This window comes from Canis lupus, chromosome 6, assembly GCF_003254725.2.
Source record: "Canis lupus dingo isolate Sandy chromosome 6, ASM325472v2, whole genome shotgun sequence".
NCBI lineage: Eukaryota > Metazoa > Chordata > Mammalia > Carnivora > Canidae > Canis > Canis lupus.
This window is the reverse complement of record NC_064248.1, coordinates 9,767,642-9,786,637: the sequence shown is the minus strand read 5'-3', so window position 1 is coordinate 9,786,637 and position 18,996 is coordinate 9,767,642. Positions and strand designations below refer to the sequence as shown.

At 41.9% G+C, this 18,996-nt stretch overlaps 1 protein-coding gene and 1 long non-coding RNA gene across 8 annotated transcripts in view; one reads left to right on the top strand and one right to left on the bottom strand.

Moving 5' to 3' along the window:
* TMEM225B (transmembrane protein 225B) overlaps positions 1 to 10,202 on the top strand; it is a 26,760-nt gene extending 16,558 nt beyond the window's left edge. For 6 of the 7 annotated variants that reach the window (XM_025426177.3, XM_025426179.3, XM_035717813.2 and 3 more), the window contains 5 exons: positions 1,032 to 1,242; positions 3,112 to 3,258; positions 3,674 to 3,745; positions 4,068 to 4,205; positions 9,860 to 10,202. In XM_025426177.3, coding sequence (XP_025281962.1) covers positions 1,032 to 1,242; positions 3,112 to 3,258; positions 3,674 to 3,745; positions 4,068 to 4,205; positions 9,860 to 10,032 — 741 coding nt within the window. In that variant the 3' untranslated portion in view covers positions 10,033 to 10,202. The remainder of the gene's footprint in view (positions 1 to 1,031; positions 1,243 to 3,111; positions 3,259 to 3,673; positions 3,746 to 4,067; positions 4,206 to 9,859) is intronic. The other variant, XM_025426182.3, reaches the window with a different exon arrangement.
* Positions 2,693 to 18,996, bottom strand: LOC125755177 (uncharacterized). The gene is made up of 2 exons (XR_007411003.1): positions 18,806 to 18,996; positions 2,693 to 3,353 (listed from the first exon to the last, which is right to left on the bottom strand). It is a non-coding gene; the product is annotated as an uncharacterized LOC125755177 (long non-coding RNA).

Genomic DNA, 18,996 nt, shown 5'->3' with positions numbered 1-18,996 from the left:
GGACAGGCAGGGGCACAGAACATCTGATGATAATGTCCAGTGTATTCTCTCCCCTCTGGAGCACGAGGGTCAGGATGGAGCCATGACTCCTACTGGAGAGTTTTAGAGCTAGAACTGCTCTCAGGGCCAACCAACTCTGTCATTTTAGAGCAAAGGAAACTGAGGCCTGAAAGTTCAAGTGACTTATCAGTGTGGCCTGGAGGGTGGAGGGAAGATCCAAAGGGGAGCTTTGGAGAGAGAGAAAGTTTAAAGTATTCAGGTGGGAAGAATAGAAGCTAGTGAAGGTGAAAGCACTCCAGGATGTTTCCAAACCAGTCTGAGGGCACTCAGAGGACTAGCTATTTACCTGTTTACAAGAGGCGTATTTGGGTGGGAGGTGCAAGAGTGCACCCACAATCTCCCCTCTGCCATTAGGCTGGTCCTGCTATTGTGATCATTGGTTCCCACAGCCTCAAAGACACTCCTTGCCCTGGCTGCAGTGAGAAGGTCTGCATCAGGACCAGAGAGAGGCCCTAATGCCTGGGCATGAGCACAGATGTTTGCACAGGGGTGGGCAGGAGAAAGCAGCCTCAATCTGAAGGCCTTATCTTCTGCACTTCAGATCATGGCCTCAAGATCTGCCCCCCCCACCTCCATTGTCATCCTGAAATCCCCAAAGCTATTGGCTGTTAGTTTCCCGCAGAGCACGGTGCAGAGGGTCTTTGTAGGTGGGATGATTGTTAACAGAATTGAGCAATGAGAACCTTAGGGTTGGCGGGGGTTTGGGGATGGCCTGGTCCATCTTCATTTTATTGAGGTGGGAATTGGGGCTCAGAGAAGAGACCCTCCTTGCCTAAGAGCACCCAGTGACTTAGTGGCAGAAAATGTTTTATGCATCTTTTAGGTCTGCTCAAGAGGTCTGTAAGTTTGTAAAGTTTATCTAGGCAAAGAAATCATCATTTCCCAAGCCTCACGTATGTGATAACATTTCTGCAAGCGTCCTCTGCTTTGCTCTGTTCTGCATGAGAAGCCCTTATGTTTCCCTTGAACAGGTGGTGCTGACTTTAGACAACAAGGACATGAAGGGGTTCACATGGGCCATAGCTCCGGCCTTGACCTCCTTGGGCTACCTGCTCATACTGCTGGTCTCCATCTTTCCTTTCTGGGTACGGCTTGTAAACGAGGAGTCCCATGAAGTGTTTTTCAGTGGCCTGTTTGAGAACTGCTTCCATATCAAATGCTGGAAGCCTCGACCCTTATCAGGTAAGGAGAGATGGAGGGTTAGAGGTGGGAACAGGGCAGGGGGAGATTATTTAATTTAATTATAAGCCCATCAGGGCGTTTTTTGAGTCTCTACTTTCAAGATTAGAAGAAAGTAGGTGATCAGCAAAAGGTTCATAATATCAAGTTGACCCCCAGGGTCAGGAGCAAATGTGTCAGCAACAAAATTTATTTCTGGGGTAGGAGTGGCTCCACCTAGGATGAAGGACTGGGGGTCCTGCCCTACCCCTACCGCTTGGGGCTGCTGTTAGCTTCCCCACACAGGACCTTTTTGGGTGGGCACAGCTCCTAGCCAGGGAACAGCTTCATTAGTAGAGTACAGGCCAGATTGCAGCCCCCACTTGTCCTCTCTGCCAAACACCTGTCCAACTGTGGGAGGCAGCCCTGTGGATAATGTGCTTAGGCCCAAGTATCACATTTTCAAGGGAATGCACAGAAATGTGAGCTCCATGGACTATGGCTGCACTCAAGGTCATGTTTTACAAGCACTTTGGGAAGGTCGGGAGGATGTCTGTCTTGGAAAAGAGGTGAGCCTCTTTGGGGAAGAACCCTTAAGGGTTCACTCTGGGTAATAGAAGAGGAGAAGCCTCTTTGGGGAAGATGGGCCACAGTGTGTGGGCTCTCTGTTATGGAGTTCCTCAGCCTCCATGCTACTGACACTTTGGCTGGATAATCTTTGTTATGAGGGCTCTCCTGTTTCTTGCAGGTTAGTTAACAGCACCCTTACCCTCTACTACCCAACTGACAATCAAAATTACCCCTTACGTAAATATCCCCAGGCGTTGGAGGGGGGTTGCAAAACTGCCCCCAAGTTGAGAACCGTTGGTTTTACCCAAGAGTAAATCCTAAAACACTTGGGTCTTCAGCAGTATCTTTGTCTTTTTGTCCCACTCCCAGCTGTCCATGTCTGCATGCCTAGGAGGGTTCACAAACTTGTTTTAACATGGGCCTGAGTCACACCAGGAGTAGGGGAATGAATCACCTGGTCATCAAGACCCTGGCTCTGCTATTTTGGGTCTGTTTTGCAATTTCTGTTAACTGGGGTAATTAAATAAGCACCCTCACCTCCAACCCCCCCCGCCCCTGAGTTCAGAACATCTTAACCTCTCAAATTCTGATTTTCCACTGGTAGCTCATTAAGTGTGAAGAGTACTGATGCAATGCTTCATGTTTTCACATGCAACTTTTTTTTTAAAGATATATTTATTTATTTATGAGAGAGAGAGAGAGAGAGAGAGAGAGAGAGAGGCAGTGACACAGGCAGAGGGAGAAGCAGGCTCCATGCCAGGAGCCCGACACAGGACTTGATCCCAGGACCCCAGGACTGTGCCCTGGGCCAAAGGCAGGCGCCAAACCGCTGAGCCACCCAGGGATCCCCCACATGCAATTTTTATCATTTATAGTGTTTATTAAAATGACCTTTTGTCCATCGAATTTTTTTCCATACACTTCCTTTTTTTTTTTTTTTAAGATTTTATTTATTTATTCATGAGAGACACAGAGAGAGAGGCAGAGACATAGGCACAGGGAGAAGCAGGCTCCCTGCAGGGACCCCAATGTGGGATTTGATCCCAGGACTCTGGCATCACGACCTGAGCTAAAGGTAGACGCTCAACCACTGAGCCACCCATGTGCCCCTTTTCCGTACACTTCTGCGTCACAAACAAAACAAAATGTTGGGATCAGTGCATTCTTGGGGGCAGAGAGTAGGGTTGGAGCCATGGTCCCATGCCACACTGTAGGACTGAGGGTGGTGAGCTCCAGGGGCCTTCTCTGCGTAGGCTCTGCGGGGCTCTGCCCCTTGTCAGGGGTCAGGGTGCCCAACTGCAGCCCAGCCTCCCTCCCCTGCAGTGTACATCATTCTCGGCCGTGTCTTCCTGCTGTCTGCAGTTGTCCTGTCTTTCCTTACTACCTTCATCCTGGTGTCCTTTGCATCTCAGCTGTTTCCAAGGACCCGGAAGCACAATTTGGTGTCGGCCTTCATCAGCTTCCTCACAGGTGTGGAAGAGGCAGGCAGGCCTTGTCCTCAGGCAGGCCTCAGCCTTGGGGAGGGGCTGGCAGGGGGTACCCAAAGGTGGGGAGATGGTTGGTCTCTGTGATGTCAGGAGAGAGGGAATATTTAGGGCTCCTCTAGCCTGCTGCCTTCTCTTAGGCAGCCTGCCACCCAGGATGACAGTCCCTCTCCCTGGGGATACTTGGCACCCTGCACTTCCAGCTAGCACAGCCCTCACTACACTGGCTTGGGGTCATCTGTCTGGGGGTCTTTTTACTGTAATCTTTATCCCAGCAACTGTCATAGAACCTAGCACAGAATGACAATATGGAAGGAAATATATAAGTGAAATATAAGTGTTTTTGGATGAATGGATGGAAGACACCATCTCTGCCCTTTGGAACCTTTTGACTTTAAAAGGCTGGCCAAGGCCCTACCCTGGGAGGCTCCCATCACATGGAGGAGGTGGAACGCTCACAGTGGGAAAATCAGGTTGAGTTGCACCCAAAGCGTCACACCCAGGGGGGCCCATCTGTAGTCAGCCAACGGCATGGGCACAGAGGGTACCGGGGAAGGGATTTCTGGTTCCGGGGCCCGTGGGAGGTGAGGCACGTGGGCTTTGAAATGAGTTGGGAAGGAGGGCAAGACAGGCATGTGGGGTAGAGGTTATTGGCTCTGAGAGGGCACAAGTGTGGGCTGGAGAAAAGAGTCTCCACACAGGAGCCACACAGGCTGCAGGCCACGTGACTCTGATTAAGAGCGAAGGTGGGAACCATGGGAGGAGAGCCAAGAGTGCCTCCCTGTGACCCTGCAGGGGTCTGTGCCTTCCTGGCCTTGTTGCTGCATGCCCTGGAGATCCAGAATCTGAGGATGAAGCCCAACCCCCCCCAGTTCTCCGTACAGTGGCCTTACTACGTCCTTGGCTTTGCCATTCTTCTGTTTATAGTGGCTGGTGAGTGTCCTGGGGCTGCTGCCCTTCTCCCTGCCTACTGTCTGAATGCAGGAGCTGTGGACAATCTAGAGTGGTGCTGTCCTAAACTGTAGTTACTAGCTACTTGTGGCTATTTAATCAATTAAAATGAAATAAATAAAGATTGAGTTCCTCATTCATGCTAGCCACATTTCAGGTGTTCAGTAAGCACATTCTTATGTGTCTAGTAGCTGCCATATTGAATGGTGTAGATGTAGAAATTTTCATCATTGCAGAAAGTTCTACTCAACAGCACTGCTCTAGAGCCTCAGCCCTACTCCCATCCTCATCCTCCCTGACTTTTAGAACCAACCTCCAGATTTCATATTCTATCTTACTTTGTCCTGACTCCTACAGATTTCTATGCCTGTCTCTATCTCTATATTGGAATCTATGATCTTATTTACCTCACCTTCACCTGTCTTTATATACCATCACCATCTAAGCACTGAATCCTATCTAATTTTGTTCTTTTAAAAAAATTTTTGTTTAAAGATTTTATTTATTTATTCATGAGAGACACAGAAAGAGAGGCAGAGATGTAGGCAGAGGGAGAAGCAGGCTCTATGCAGGGAACCTGATGTGGGACTCCAGCCTGGAACCCCAGGATCACACCTTAGCCAAAGGCAGACGCTCAACCACTGAGCCACCCAGGCATCCCTCTGATTTTGTTCTTTTTCCCTGCTCTTCTTCCTGCTATATTAACCTCACCCATGCATGACATAATCTATTTTAACTTGACTTTAATATACATTGAATATATGCAAATATTTATAATATATAAGAGATAGGTAATTAAGAATAAACTGTATGCCCATTTCCACCTTCTAGTTTAAGAACTAGCCGTATTTTCGTGGAATCCATTATTTGTAAGTTACATTCTTATTTATGTATCGCTGAGGAAGAAAAAGGATGCCAAGAATAATTACTAAGGTCCTATAGCTTGTAAGGCACATCCTCATTTCAGAAATGTGAAAAAAATGGGCTTGCCAACATTGATGAAATATGGTAGAATATTAAGTATCTTTGAAGTCTTCCCTCCCTCAACCATGTGGTTCTTCCTGACCCCATCCTCTCTCTCCCTGCAGGAACCAATTATTCTGGTGTTTATGATAATCATATTTGCTACACAAATATTTATCCTTAAATGATATATTGCTTAGTCTCACATGTTTTATTTTATTTTATTTTTTCACATGTTTTAAACCTTAGTATAATCGTACTGTGTTTGTTCTTCTGGAACTTACTTGATCGACATTATAACCTCTATGTTGATAACGAGGAACTCTAAGTTACATTCATTTTTACCATCTTAAGTATTTAATTGTATAACTAAGCTTGTCTTTAGGAGCATGGTATTTCCAGAGGTTTTTTTTTTTAAGATTTTATTTTTTTTTATTCATGAGAGACACAGAGAGAGAGGCAGAGACACAGGCAGAGGGAGAAGCAGGCTCCCTGTGGGGAGCTAGATGTGGGACTCTATCCTGGGACTCCAGGACCATGCCTTGGGCCGAAGGCAGATGCCCAACCGCTGAGCCACCCAGGCATCCCTCAAAATGTTTTCTTTTTTAACTTTGTCTTGTGATGCATCTGTAGTTATGTGCTTCTTTTTTCATACTTAATTTTCATTTTTCATTGCCAGTTTTGACAGGTTTGCCATATTTTTAGTCTTTCAAAGAACCAGCTTTTAGCTTTCTCGAACCTTCATATTTTATGTTTGTTTTCTATTTAATTAATTTTTGCTTCTTATTTTGCACTACTGCGTTTATTCTGCCTTTTTGTTTTGTTTTGTTTTGCATTTATTCTGCTATTCCTTTTCCAGCTTCTTTTTTTTTTTAATTTTTATTTTTCCTTTACCAGCTTCTTAAGTCAGGATCTAAACCCATTGCTTACTTCTTCTTTTCTAAGTAGGCAATTAAAGCTTAGTTCCCCTGTAAGAATTGCTTTATTTGTAGGTCCTATTTTCATAGGTAGTATTTTATGTTAGTGTTCTTTTCAAGTATTTTCTAGTTCCTTTTGTGATTTTTTGGATCCATTAATATTTTAAAGTATACTTTTAAAATTCCAAGATAATTTTTATTGTATCTTTGTGTTATGATTTTAACTTAATTTTGATGGAATGAGAGATCATGGTCTATATAATCCTTATGTGTTCAGATTTATTAAGAACTTGTTTTATAGCCTAGTTTGAGGTCCATTTTCATGTTTTATGTTGAATGCAATTTTTAATTTATAAACATTAGATCAGGCTTATTAATTATATTATTTAAATCTTGATTTAGAATTGTTCTATTTTGGGGCACCTGGGTGGCTCAGTGGTTGAGCATTTGCCTTTGGGTCAGGTCATGATCCTGGGTCCTGGGATCAAGTCCTGCATCAGGCTTCTTGTGGGGAGCCTGCTTCTCCCTCTGTCTATATGTCTCTGCTTCTTACTCTGTGTCTCTCATGAATTAAAAAAAAAAAAAAAAGTTCTATTTTACTGGTGGATTAAACTTCAATCATTATGCTGTGACCCTTTTAATTTCTAGTAATCCCTTTTGTTCTGTTTTATCTGATACTATTCTAACTACTTCTACATTCCTTAGGTTAGTATATGCCTGTTATATATCTTTCTAATTTTTTGTTTATATTTAATCACACAGCTTATGATTATATCTTTTTCATCTAGTCTTATAATCTTTGTCTTTTCACAGGAGCATTTATTATTGATTTACTTATTGTGACTACTGATATATTTGTATTTTTTTCCTACCACCTTACTTTGGGTTTTCAGTTTTTTTCTGCTTCCCACCCCCCACCTCTCTTGCCTTGCTTTGAATTGACTGACTTTTATTGATGCAATTCTCATTATATTTCTCTCTTTAGAAGTTACACAGTCTATTTATATTCTTACGGTAGTTACTCTTTACATTTTTATGTGCTTAGTAAATGAAGTTGAAAGTTCATTGACATATTTGTTCTTTTTATAAATAATACAGCGTATTATTAATACAACGTAATGCCTTCCCAATTTATATGCTATTTTGCATGTTTTAGTTTTTGTTTTCTTTTTAATTCTGTATATTTGACATTATTATTTTATGCATTTAATATTTGTTGATTTAAATTTAGCCACAATTTACCAGTTTAGGTGCTCATCAAACCTTCTCAGACCTTCTTTTTTTTTTTTTTTTTTTCTTCTCAGACCTTCTGTCCTTCTGCCTGAAATACATCTTTTATAATGGATTTTAGTGAGGGTCAGTTAGTGATATACCCTCTCATATTTTGTTTGTATGAAATAATCTTAGTTTCATTTTTTAATTAAAATCAGTTTTGAACTTATATATTTTTTCAAACTTATATTTTAAGTTGACACTATTCTGACAGCATTCAAAATATTCTATTATCATTATTTTACTACTTCCATTGTTATTGCTGACTCTGTAAAAATGTCATTTTTTTTGAAGCAATCTTCTTTTTCTCTCTCAGACTTTGATACTTTGTAGGATGTGGATATTTGTATTATGATTTGTGTTGTGAATGGAGTCTGAAGAGTGATGTCTTTCAGAATTTTTTAAAAAATATTTTATTATTTATTCATGAGAGACACAGAGAGAGAGAGAGGCAGAGACACAGGCAGAGGGAGAAGCAGGCTGCACGCAAGGAGCCTGGGACTTGATCCCAGGTCTCCAGGATCAGGCCCTGGACCGAAGGTGGCACTAAACCGCTGAGCCACCCGGACTGTCCCATGTCTTTCAGAATTTATACACCATTTGTATCTCTTTTTTTATCTCTATGTTCTTTCCTTCTTTTTTCTTTCCTTCGTGGAACTCCAGGAGGACATCTGTTAGACTTTGTCACTCTACCCTTTGTATTTCTCTCTTTCTTTTCATGCTTTACATCTGTTTGTCTTTCTGGGCTGCATTCTGAATAACTTATATAGATGTATCTTCAACTTCATCCATTCACTTTACAACTGTGTCTGGTCAACTGCTTAACCTATCCATTAAGTTTTTATTTCAGTCAATCTGTTTTTATAACTGAAAATTATATTTTCCCTTAAATCATGTTATTTTTATATTCTTTTTCCTGACTTATATTTTTAATCTATTCTCTAAATCTATTTTTAATTGTACATGTTAAGACATACTTTGCATTCTGTGTCATATAAGTTAAACAACTGAATGATATGCAGTTCTGAGTCCATTGGCTGCTTGTTTTGCAGGCTCTTATTTGTGGTGTCTTCTTTCTTAGTATGTTTGTGAATTCAGTTTCCTTGGAATTTTTTTTCGAGTAGAAATTCTTTGAGGCCTGTATTTAACATGTTTTTTTAAAATAATTTATTTGAGAGAGAGAGATTGAATGAGCAAGTGGCAGTTATGGGCAGAGGGAGAAGGAGAAGCAGGCTTTCTGCCAAGCGGGACCCAGGACCCTGAGATCATGACCTGAGTTGAAGGCAGATATTTAACTGACTGAGTCACCCAGGCACCCTAAAGTATTTTTTCTTTTTAAATATTTTATTTATTTATTCACGAGAATCACAGAGAGAGAGAGACAGACAGACAGGCAGAGGGAGAAGCAGGCTCCATGCAGGGAGTCTGACCTGGGACTCAATCCCAGGTCCCCAGGATCACCCTAGGCTGAAGGCGTCGCTGAACCGCTGAGCCACCCGGGCTGCCCTAAAGTATTTTTTCAAAAAGAGATTTGCATTTGCTTCTGCTTGAGTGTTTGGGTGCACAACTAGCCTAAGATCACACTTGATATTGTGAATTTAGTTGCAGATCTATGTAACAGCTGGCCTCTGTTTATGAATTCTCAGTTAATACAGGTAACTTTGAAGTTCTAGCTTCATATGGCAGACCCTTATAAGATTCCTCATCCTGAGCAGGCCCTAGGCTTTTCCTTTCATTTTCTGTGTACCGGATGGCCTACAGAATGGAAACTCAGGGTCACCTGGGTTGAGTGTATGTCTCCAAGGTGCAGGCCCATTGTGTGCTTGCTTAAACTCTGAGTTTCTGTTTTCACTAGGGTTTTGTTTGTAAGAATGCCTTACCCTGATGCCAGTTTGATGATGTATTTACAAAAAAGTTTTGAAGAAATATTTTATATAGGATTTTTATTGTTTTTAATGGGAAAGTATTTAGTCTGCTATAATGCTGAAAATAGCAGTTATCCTTTATCTCAGTCTTAACCTTAATACAGCATTTATTATTCACTCAAGATATCTTCATTTGTTTAATGACATCAATTCTATTTTTCCTTTCTTTTACTTTACTGAGGATCTTGAGTTGGGCATTAAGAGGCCTTGGTTTTCCTCTCTCTCTCTCGCTCTCTTTTTTTGTTTTGTTTTGTTTTGTTTTTTGGTTTTCCTCTCTTAAAACTTGTTTTCTTACCTATTAATAATTGGACAGTTGTTAAGATGTCTTCCAACACTGGCTATGGTTCTGTGAGCTTATCCATCTATTTGTATGCCTTGTCTTGTGATGCACTCTTGTTTGCTGTCTGTCTCTGTAATACTTTGCATTGGGTGGGGGAGAATGAGGGAAGGTGGGTGCAGGGTGGGGGTGGGGGTCACATTAGAGAAGGGAGTTCCTGACCTTTAGTAGGGTGCAGAGCTCTACACTCTAACCTGACCCAAACTTTTCACTGTCACCCAGGTGCCATCTGCCTCTTTCAAGAAACAGCCTGCCTTGGCTGCCATTTGTTGCCCAACTCCCAGAGTATGGAGGAGACCCAAGGGGTCCCACACCTGGAGAATCTGGAGAGTTTGGGAGGAGAACTGAGCTCAATACAAAAGGAGACACTGCTGAAGGAAGAAACAATTATCTAGTCCAGGAGAGCATCCTCCACCTGTCATCCGCTGTGTGAGTGGATTTGTGGAGGCCCGAGTGGCAGCCAATCTCTGTGGCTTCTGTTGAACTTCCTGAGTGTCACTTCCCCACACTCACAGTGATTCTGTCTGGCTTGTATTTGCAATTTGGTAAAAGTTTTTTTGAATTATTCTGTTTCCTGAGTGGGTGTTTTTTTTGTTTTTTTTGCAGGTGTTTTTAATAAAAGAAAGACTACTGTCTGTTAATCCAAATCTTAAAAAAAAAAAAAAAAAAAAACAGCCTGGAGGAAAAGAGGGGAGGAAGGAATATTATCAAATGATCAAGTGAAGTGAGCTTTTGTAAAACAAAAACAGAATATGACCCCAACAGAGGGTGTTTGAGTTAGTGACATTAAAAATAAGTGATGTCCCCAGACAAAGGTGTGACCAGTTCAGGAAAATTGAGTATGTGTTGGAGGGAAGAGTTGGGAGTGGTTAAAAGTGAATGCTTCTCAAGATTGAGCTCCCAGGTCTGCAGGTCTGAGGTTAATGGGTCTGTGCCACCTGGGAGGGAGGACGGGAAGCAGAGGCAAGTTAGCCAACCAACATACAGGTGTTCCAAACTCTCCCTAGAGCCAGGGTATCTCTAATGTGCCCTCCCTTCACTGTCCTGATAGTGCTTTCAGACTGGGGATCTCTCAACCCCTCAGCTAGGATGGGTGTAGCTGGAAATATGAATGCTTCTGGGCAGTTGTGGGGGGTAGCTAGAACAGTGATCCAAGCCCTCTGCTGGCTTCATATCCACTCTTCATCCGAACAATACCCACCAGCAATGCCTCACCATTTTACTGTCTAAAGAACACAGAGGTGGGAAAAGCTCCTATAACTTAAACAGTGCAACTTCAGAAGCAAGTATGGGAAGCTGTATAGGTCTTTCTGGAAGGGCATCTGATGGACATGGCTAGAGTTGTGTGGGCTTTGTTCTGTTAGCCAATGTTCATTATAGGTGGACCTTATGCAGTGCACCTTGGAGGTTAGTTCTTGTTCTCCAGAGGCTCACATCCAAGCAGAGAATCTAAGACATGTGTACCTAAAAACAGCCACTTGGTGTTTTTATTTATTGTTATTATTATTTTTATTTATTTTTATTTATTTTAATTTTTAAAATTTATTTTATTTATTTATTTAAAACATTTTACACTTGGTGTTTTTAGATTTTTAGTTTTCTTTTTTATTTATTTTTTATTTATTATTTTCTTAAAAAAATTTTATTTACTTATGAGAGACACAGAGAGAGGCAGAGACATAGGCAGAGGGAGAAGCAGGCTTCTCACAGGAATTCTGATGTGGGACTCGATCCCTGAACTGGGATCACGCCCTGAGCCAAAGGCAGATGCTCAACCACTGAGCCACCCAAGTGTCCCTCTTTATTTGAGAGAGAGAGAGCGAGAGCAAGTGAGAGAGTGCAAACTGGGGGAACAGCAGAGGGACAAGGAGAAGCAGACTCCCCATGGAGCAGGGAGCCCAATGTGGGGTCATGACCTGAGCTGATGGCAGACGCTTAACTGACTGAGCCACCCAGGCACCCTAGTTTTTAGTTTCTTAGTACATTTCTCTCCAAAAGGTATCTTGAGTTTCTTTTTTTAAAGATTTTATTTATTTATTCATGAGAGACACAGAGAGAGGCAGAGACATAGGCAGAGAGAAAGAAACAGACTTCATGCAGGGAGCCCAATGAGGGACTTGATCCCAGGACTCCAGGACCACACCCTGGGCCAAAGGCAGATGCTCAACCACTGAGCCACCCAGGCATTCCTCTTGAGAGTTTCTTATTAGAGATATGATGACAGCCTAGTTCCAGTCTCCTCACTTTTCCTCTTAAAGAACAACAACAAAAAACCGGGAACTATACAGGAACTATAATTAGTGAAACTAGGAATAGAGAAAACTTATAAACTCTAAAATGTGTAACTGTAGCCCAAAACACTAAACCAGCAGAACCAGTATAGGAAGCCACAACTGGGACACTGGTATGGTGGGCAAAGAGAGGTGCACCAGGGAATATATAGAGGCCCAAGTGGTAGGAAATTTAAAAAATCATTAACAAATATAACCTTCAGATATCTGAGAAAGATCCATCCTGAGAGGGAATGGCTATGAACAGGATAGGAAAGAAACAGAGGGTGTACAGGGGAGGCAGAGAAGGCATGGAAAGTACATGGGAGTCTATAAAAGGAAAGATTTAAGGAAGCAAAGCACCACTTTATTTTTTTTTTAATTTTTTATTTTTTTAAAGCACCACTTTATTTAAAAAATATTTTATTTATTTATTTAATAGTGCACAAGCAGGGGGAAGGGGCAGAGGGAGAAGCAGGGTCCCCATTTAGCAGGGAGCTGGATGTGGAACTCCATCCCAGGACCCCAGGATCATGACCTGAGCCAAAGGTAGATGCTTAACTGACTGAGCCACCCAGGTGCCCCAAAGCACCACCTTTCAAAAGAGAGACCACTTTGGAAGGTTAGTGACAGTATGGCTTGGGGAAAGAAAGTGAATGGTAGTATGAGCCCTCTGAATCAAGTTAGTATGTAAGAATCCAAGGAATCCTGACTACACAGGGAACTATTCTTTTTTTTTTTTTTTTTTTTTTTTTTATTTTATTTTATTTTATTTTTTTATTGGTGTTCAATTTACTAACATACAGAATAATACCCAGTGCCCGTCACCCATTCACTCCCACCCCCCGCCCTCCTCCCCTTCTACCACCCCTAGTTCGTTTCCCAGAGTTAGCAGTCTTTACGTTCTGTCTCCCTTTCTGATATTTCCCACACATTTCTTCTCCCTTCCCTTATATTCCCTTTCACTATTATTTATATTCCCCAAATGAATGAGAACATATAATGTTTGTCCTTCTCCGACTGACTTACTTCACTCAGCATAATACCCTCCAGTTCCATCCACGTTGAAGCAAATGGTGGGTATTTGTCATTTCTAATAGCTGAGTAATATTCCATTGTATACATAAACCACATCTTCTTTATCCATTCATCTTTCGTTGGACACCGAGGCTCCTTCCACAGTTTGGCTATAGTGGCCATTGCTGCTAGAAACATCGGGGTGCAGGTGTCCCGGCGTTTCACTGCATTTGTATCTTTGGGGTAAATCCCCAACAGTGCAATTGCTGGGTCGTAGGGCAGGTCTATTTTTAACTGTTTGAGGAACCTCCACACAGTTTTCCAGAGTGGCTGCACCAGTTCACATTCCCACCAACAGTGTAAGAGGGTTCCCTTTTCTCCGCATCCTCTCCAACATTGGTTGTTTCCTGCCTTGTTAATTTTCCCCATTCTCACTGGTGTGAGGTGGTATCTCATTGTAGTTTTGATTTGTATTTCCCTGATGGCAAGTGATGCAGAGCATTTCACAGGGAACTATTCTTAAAGAAAGTATCCCTCCATGTAGCGAAGAAAGAGTCCTCACACTGAGAAGCAGGGAATGCTTTGCTTCCCTGACTCCCCTTCCACAGGCTCCTGCAAGTAGCTGACCCAGGAAAACCCAACTCATTCAAATAAGAGTAAAACAGCAGTATCAATACAAAGGTATTATTACTAAAAAAAAAAAAAAAAAGTGGAAAGAGAAGTTGTAGAAGTCTGGATATGAAGAAAATTCACCAGAAAAGTGTTGGCACAGACTAAAGGAACATTTCAAGATAAATTTAAAAACTTAATGAAACAATTGCAGCTAGGGGGAACCCCTCCCCCCACAAACCAGAATCATAGGAACTCAGAGAAAAAACATCCTGACAACAGAAGGTGAGGGTCAGATAATGGGAATTTGACATGAGAATGGACAGAATTCAAGAAAGGACTGGAAAAAGTCAGGGATGAAGACTAACTTACAAGAAGTACCAGAGTAGATCCTGGAACAGTGAGAGAAATAAAGGATAAGTGAAGGAAATGAAATACCCAAAAAGGATTAGCAAGAAAGTGGAAGCAATAAAAGACAAGAAATGGGGATCCCTGGGTGGCGCAGCGGTTTGGCGCCTGCCTTTGGCCCAGGGCGCGATCCTGGAGACCCGGGATCGAATCCCACGTAGGGCTCCCGGTGCATGGAGCCTGCTTCTCCCTCTGCCTGTGTCTCTGCCTCATTCTCTCTCTCTCTCTGTGACTATCACAAATAAATAAAAATTAAAAAAAAAAAAAAAAGACAAGAAATGGAGATTCAAGATGTGTGAAACTGGAGTCCCCAGGGTAGGGACTGAAATAAAGAGACAGAACTGATAACTTAAGACTAAAATTCAAGAAAAATCTCCTGGAGTAGATTCCTTTCTACTGAAGGGGAGTAACATTTACTTGGGGTAGTTGATAAAAAAGTGATCAACCCCTTCCATGATGGGGCAGTGATTTTTTTTTTTTAAGTCGAAACACATACTTTTGAATGAAGCACTGTCCCTATTTTAGAAGACTCGGAGCCTATTTGCTTCCTTTATGCACAAATACTGACATTTGATATGAAATTACCAGAGACATGCAAAAATGTGACTCAGACAAAAAAATAACCCATTGAAGCAGATGCCATGTTCAACCAAATATTGGGGTTAGTGGACACAAACTTTAAAATCGCTATTATTAATATGTTAAAGAAATTAGAAGAAGTGCAAAATTTTGATGTAACGTGTTGGCTAAGCTGTAGGATATTGGGCATTGTCACATGTTGTGGATGGAAGTGCAAAATGAGATAACCCCTGCTGAGAGGAATCTTGCAACGTGCAAAACTACAGAAGCATTACTGCTTTAACTTTAAATATTTATCTAACAGATATACCTGCACACATGTTTAAAACTGACATACGTACAAGGATACTAAGTGCTGCATTTGTCACATCAAACGAGCAACTCAAAACTCCATTAATAGGGGACATGTTAAATTATGTTACATTGGTGTGCCTGGGTAGCTCAGTGGTTGAGCATCTGCCTTTGGCTCAGGTCATGATCCTAGAGTTCTGGGGCGGAGTCCTGCATCAGGCTCCCTGCAGGGAGCCTCCTCCCTCTGCCTGTGTCTCTCATGAATAAATAAATAAAATCTTTAAAAAAATTATGTTACATCCACCCTAACTTAAGAAAAAAAAGTGAAAAAAAAAAAGAAAAAAGTGAGAAAGATGTCTATATATACTGACATGGAAAATTTTCTAGGACACACTACATGATAAAAAACAAGGTGTCTGGTATAGTCCCTTTTCTGTTTTTTCTTTCTTTCTTTCTTTTTTAATAGTCCCTTTTATGTAAGAAACGAAGGGGGGAAGATAGGGAAAAATATACAAATATTAGTATTTGCAAATAAATACTTGAAGCCCATACAATAATATGTCTTTGGAGATGGGGGTAGATTAGGGAATGGGCTGGGAGGAACGAGCAGAGGTAGGAGCAATAATTTTTGTGGTTAAACCTTTAATATGATTTTGACTCTCAGATCATGTAAATGTTTTACCTATTCAAAAACTCATATTAAATCTTAAAGGTTAAGTAAGGGTAATATAAGTAAAATATAGATATACCAGATACAATTCTATCCACTTTTCTTATCAAAGAACCAGAGAGATAATTTTCTTTTGTTAGATAATTTTCTTCTTCTCTCCCTCTGCCCCTCTGTCTCTTTCTCCCTTCCTTTCTCCCTTTTCCCCTTCTTTTCTCTCAGGCCCTTAGAATGATCTCCACTCATTTGGTACCCTGTTCCTTGCTAGGAAAAAATGCCCTCCTTTATTTAGTATCCCTGAAATCTGTCTTCTTTTTGACAATGCCATTTCCCCAGCAATCCTTTGGCTATATTCTGATCTTTCGGGGCTAGAAGCATGAGGTTGGAATTTGTCTGATATGCTTTGTAGTTTTCAGACTACTGTTTTTAATTTTTCTCCAAAAATCTTTTCTTTAAATCATGGGAAAGAAGGGACAGTGATGTAGAAAAGCTCTTTCAAATACAAACAAGAAGTATAAAACAATTTGGCAAGTTCTAACATAGGATCCAGATAGATTACAGGAGTCCAAACACAGAGGCACCTTTATACAGGAAAAAATAGAGCCATCAACAAATGGCGTTGAGGAAACTTGATAGCCACTGGGAATATGGAAGGCACAGAGATTTTTCTAAAAAGATTGAATGAAGGGCTCAGTCGGTTAGGCATCTATCTGCCTTCTGCTTAAGTCATGTTATCAGGGTCCTGGGATGGAGGTCTGTGTGGATGGAGGTCTGTGTCCAGCTCCCTGCTCACCAGGGAGTCTGCTTCTCCCTCTGCCCTTTCCCCTCCCACGCCACCCCCTGCTTGTCTGTACATGCTCTTTCTCTCTCTCAAATCTTTAAAAAAAAAAGGGTGAATGAATTTGAATACATAAAACATACAATCTTTTGCTATGCATGAAGTTCATTAAGAAAGACAAATGAGAGGTGCCTGAGTGGTGTAGTTGGTTAAGTGTCTGCTTCTTGGTTTCAGCTCAGGTCATGATCTCAGGGTCCTGGGATGGAGCCCCGCTCGGACTCTGTGCTCAATGTGGAGTCTGCTTGAGGATTCTCTCTCTCTAAAATAAGTCAATAAATCTTAAAAAAAAAAGACAAATAGGAAAATATTTGCAAGACATTTGGAAAAGGGGAGTACCTTGGTGGCTCAGTGTATTAAGTGTCTGCCTTCAGTGCAGGTCATGATCCTGGGGTCCTGGGATTGAGCCCTGCATCAAGCCCTGGATTGGGATCCCTGCTCAGCAGGGAACTTGCCTCTCCCTTTCCCTCTGCCACTCCCCCTGCTTATGCTCTCTCTCTCAAATAAATAAATAAAATATTAAAAAAAAAAGCAAAGTGCAGAACAGAATCTAGCATGATTCTGTTTATGGAAAGCAAACAGGATATGCATTTTATGCTTAGTTTGCCTATAACATTTCTGGAAAAGTTCCTGAAACCTGCTTCATGGCCTCTCCCAACCTGATTCCTCAGCTTCTCCTTGTTCTTGTTGGTTTCCAGCCCTCACCTCTGCTCGGCTTGGACTCCTAGTCACTCAATACAAACTCCTCCCACTAGAGTCTTCATTCCTTCTGCCTTGGCATTCTCTTATATGTCAAATCCTGACATTAGGTTAATCCACCTGTTTGCCTTAAGCAGATTTGCCCCAGATTGTACAAACAATTGTGTGGATTGAGTCTATCATTTATTTTTTTTTTAAAAAGATTTATTTATTAGAGAGAGAGAGAGTACAGCAGGGGTAGGGGCAAAGGGAGAGGAAGAAGCAGACTCCCCGCTGAGCCTGATGTGGGGCTCCATCCCAGGTCCTGAGATAATGATCTGAGCCAAAGGCAGATGCTTAACTGATTGAGCCACCCAGGCAACCCAGTTGTTTTGTTTTCAATCTCACTTGGGTGTTCAGTGTTGCTTTCTAATCTTTCCATTCAACCTTAAGATTTTTTTCTTACATCATTCTTCACAATAGATATTTTGGTTTGTACTCCATTATTTGAGCCCATCATTGCCCCATGTGTTCTCAGTAGGTAACATCACTGGAGAAAGAGGCCAAGATTGAACTCCTTATACACCTCTGTATATAAATAAAAAAAAATAATTTTATTTTATTTATTTATTTTTAAGATTTTATTTATTCATGAGAGACACACAAAGAGAGAGAGGCAGAGACACAGGCAGAGGGAAGAAGCAGGCTCCATGGAGGGAGCCTGACGTGAGACTCGATCCCAGGTGTCCAGGATCAGGCCCTGGGCTGAAGGCAGTGCTAAACCACTGAGGTATCCGGGCTGCCCTGTAGAATCATTTTAAAACCATTGACTTCAGCAAACTACAGCCCTTGTGTCAAATCCTGTGCTAGCTGTGAGCTAAATAGGGTTTTAATCCTGTAAAAATGATGGTAAAAATGAAGAATATGTGAAAATATGTCCAGCAAAACCTGGGATAGTTACTTTCTGGCCTTTCATAGAAAAAGTTTGCTGAGCCCCAACCTTTGATCATGCATCTGTGATTCTTTTCTTCCCAATTCAGAGGAGCACCTTACCCTCCCCAAAGCTTAACTGACTGAGCCACCAGGAACCCTTGAAGAAAGTTTTTTTTGATAGCACTATGAATAGCTCAGTTTTCCCAGACAAACTGAACCAATCAGGCATTTTCATTTGGCCTTGGATGACAAGGTTGTTTCATACCCCTCAGGTGTGAGTGTATGTTAATGGACTGAGGCTATCTGACACTATTTCCAAGGTGGATTGATCACGTAATTTGTAACATAAAAGAATCTAAGATCCTGTGAGCCCAGCTGGACTTGGTTCTGGATGCAGTATAAGGTATGGACAGGGCATTGTCTCTTTCCAGATGACCAATCAGTTGTCTGCTTTTTAAATGTCCATTCTTATTGATATGGCCTTTGACATTTACTAAATTATTCCATCTTCTCTCTCATTCTCCAGATCCAATCAATCCTCAAACCTTGTTATCCCATAAGTTTCCTATCGCTCCTTGCAATCTCAGGTCTCACCGACCGCCCCAGGTCTGTCTCATCCTCTCTCTCCTGGACTGCCTTTCTTAAGGCTCGTTTACCGACAGTCGTCTCATGTCTCCACCCCTCTCCCTCCTTGCTCAGTCTTTCTCAAAGAGTTCTCAGCAGCTTCCTTCCAAAATTTGTCCCTTCTCGCTTTTAAACCTTTCCAGGCTTCCCATTGCCTTTAGATTATCATCCGAAATGCCTTGTTAAATCGTCTGCTCCAGTGGCCAGGGTGGTGTCGCAACGCCGTCAATCCCTCCACATTTGCTGGGGACACTCACCTCACTTTTTGGTCCATCCTTCAAATCTAAGCTGAGGAGCCAGCCTTTCCTGACTCGCTTCTCCAACTACTCGGGTGGAGGTCCCTCATATGCGAGCCTACAGTATTCGGTGCTTCCCTCCGTCACTCTCGGCTCTGGCGCCTCACACAACGTACAAGAAGCGCGGAGTAAGCACGTGTACACCCATTGGA